Source organism: Beta vulgaris, chromosome 4 (genome assembly GCF_026745355.1).
Source record: "Beta vulgaris subsp. vulgaris cultivar EL10 chromosome 4, EL10.2, whole genome shotgun sequence".
Taxonomy (NCBI): domain Eukaryota; kingdom Viridiplantae; phylum Streptophyta; class Magnoliopsida; order Caryophyllales; family Amaranthaceae; genus Beta; species Beta vulgaris.
In genome coordinates, this window is record NC_079205.1 from 29,998,004 (window position 1) to 29,999,280 (window position 1,277).

Genomic DNA, 1,277 nt, shown 5'->3' on the forward strand with positions numbered 1-1,277 from the left:
CTTAGCCTGTTATATGGCTTTTGATTTATGTGCTAGGTCTGTCATATGACCGTTAATGCACTTAACCTGTCAAGATAACGCGAATGCTTTTTTTTTTTTATATATATATACGGACGCTAACAAAAATAGGGTTCAATAGTAGACAAGAGAATTTATCAGAAAGCTAGTGTAGGTCATATTATTTATGTAATTCAATCAAAGGCTCTTGGCCCATTACAATCATTGCCTACACATAATATTTTTTGAGAACATCAGCATTCCAGCAATTCTTAAGTCTTTCCCGTCCATATCTTTAAGGATAAAAGAACCGGGGCCTATCTTCTGGGATGACATACGGGCCTTCCCAGTTTGCAGTTAGCTTCCCTTCAGCATGTGCTTTCCGGTGGCAGCTGTTCTTCTGAGGACGAGATCATTGACATCATGGCCTTTCCCAACTTTCTTGTTGTAGGCTTTACTGATTCTGTCTTTGTAAGCAGCCGTTTTCAATTCTGCCATGAGCCTTATTTCGGGCAGGAAATCCAGACTTTCCCTGAGAGCTTGTTCGTTTGCGTCAAGCAACTGATATTTCACTCGGTACGAGGGCAGACCCACCTCGACCGGCAACACTGCTTCTGCTCCAAAAGCCAGTTTAAAAGGATTTTCTCCTGTCGCCTCTTTTTCTGTTGTTCTGTTTAACCAAAGAACGCCAGGCACCATATCTGCCCATTTTCCTTGAACTCATCCAGCTTCTTTTTGAGGGCGTTCAGAATTTGCTTGTTCGCGGCCTCTGCTTGGCCATTGCTTTGGGGGTGACACACAGCTGAATACGCGAACTTGACCCTATATTCTGCCAGGAAAGCTTGTATTGGACGACAATCGAACTGAACGCCATGGTCGAAAACAATAGCCATAGGGATCCCAAACCTTGTCATTATATTCTGCCAAATGAACCTCTTGACTTGGTGGGCTTTAATTTGAGCTGTCAGCTCTGCTTCTATCCACTTTGTGAAGTTGTCTATGCCCACTATTAAGAACTTCCTCCCTCCAGTTGCTTTTGTAAACGGCCCTAGGATATCCATCCCCCACTGCGCAAACGGGATGGGACACAATATGGGCTGTAAATCATTAGCTGGTCTATTGATGACGGGAGCATACCTTTAGCATTTATCACATTTCTTTACGTAACTCTTAGCATCCGCTAACATAGTTGGCCAATAAAACCCAGCCCTTAGCGCCTTCAATGCTAGAGCTTTTCCGCCAATATGATTTTCGCATATGCCCTCATGTATTTCTTCAAG

General features: G+C 43.5%; 1 protein-coding gene across 1 annotated transcript; it reads right to left on the reverse strand.

The window, feature by feature from the left end:
- Nucleotides 1–354: 354 nt before the first annotated feature.
- Nucleotides 355–696, reverse strand: LOC130591110 (uncharacterized). Its single transcript, XM_057394027.1, has one exon. The coding sequence runs from the start codon at nt 694–696 to the stop codon at nt 355–357; it is 342 nt and encodes a 113-aa protein (XP_057250010.1).
- Between the last annotated feature and the right edge of the window lie 581 nt (nt 697–1,277).

Coding starts and splice junctions, on each gene's coding strand:
- LOC130591110 (XM_057394027.1), bottom strand. CDS start 696: ATGGTGCCTGGCGTTCTTTGGTTAAACAGAACAACAGAAAAAGAGGCG.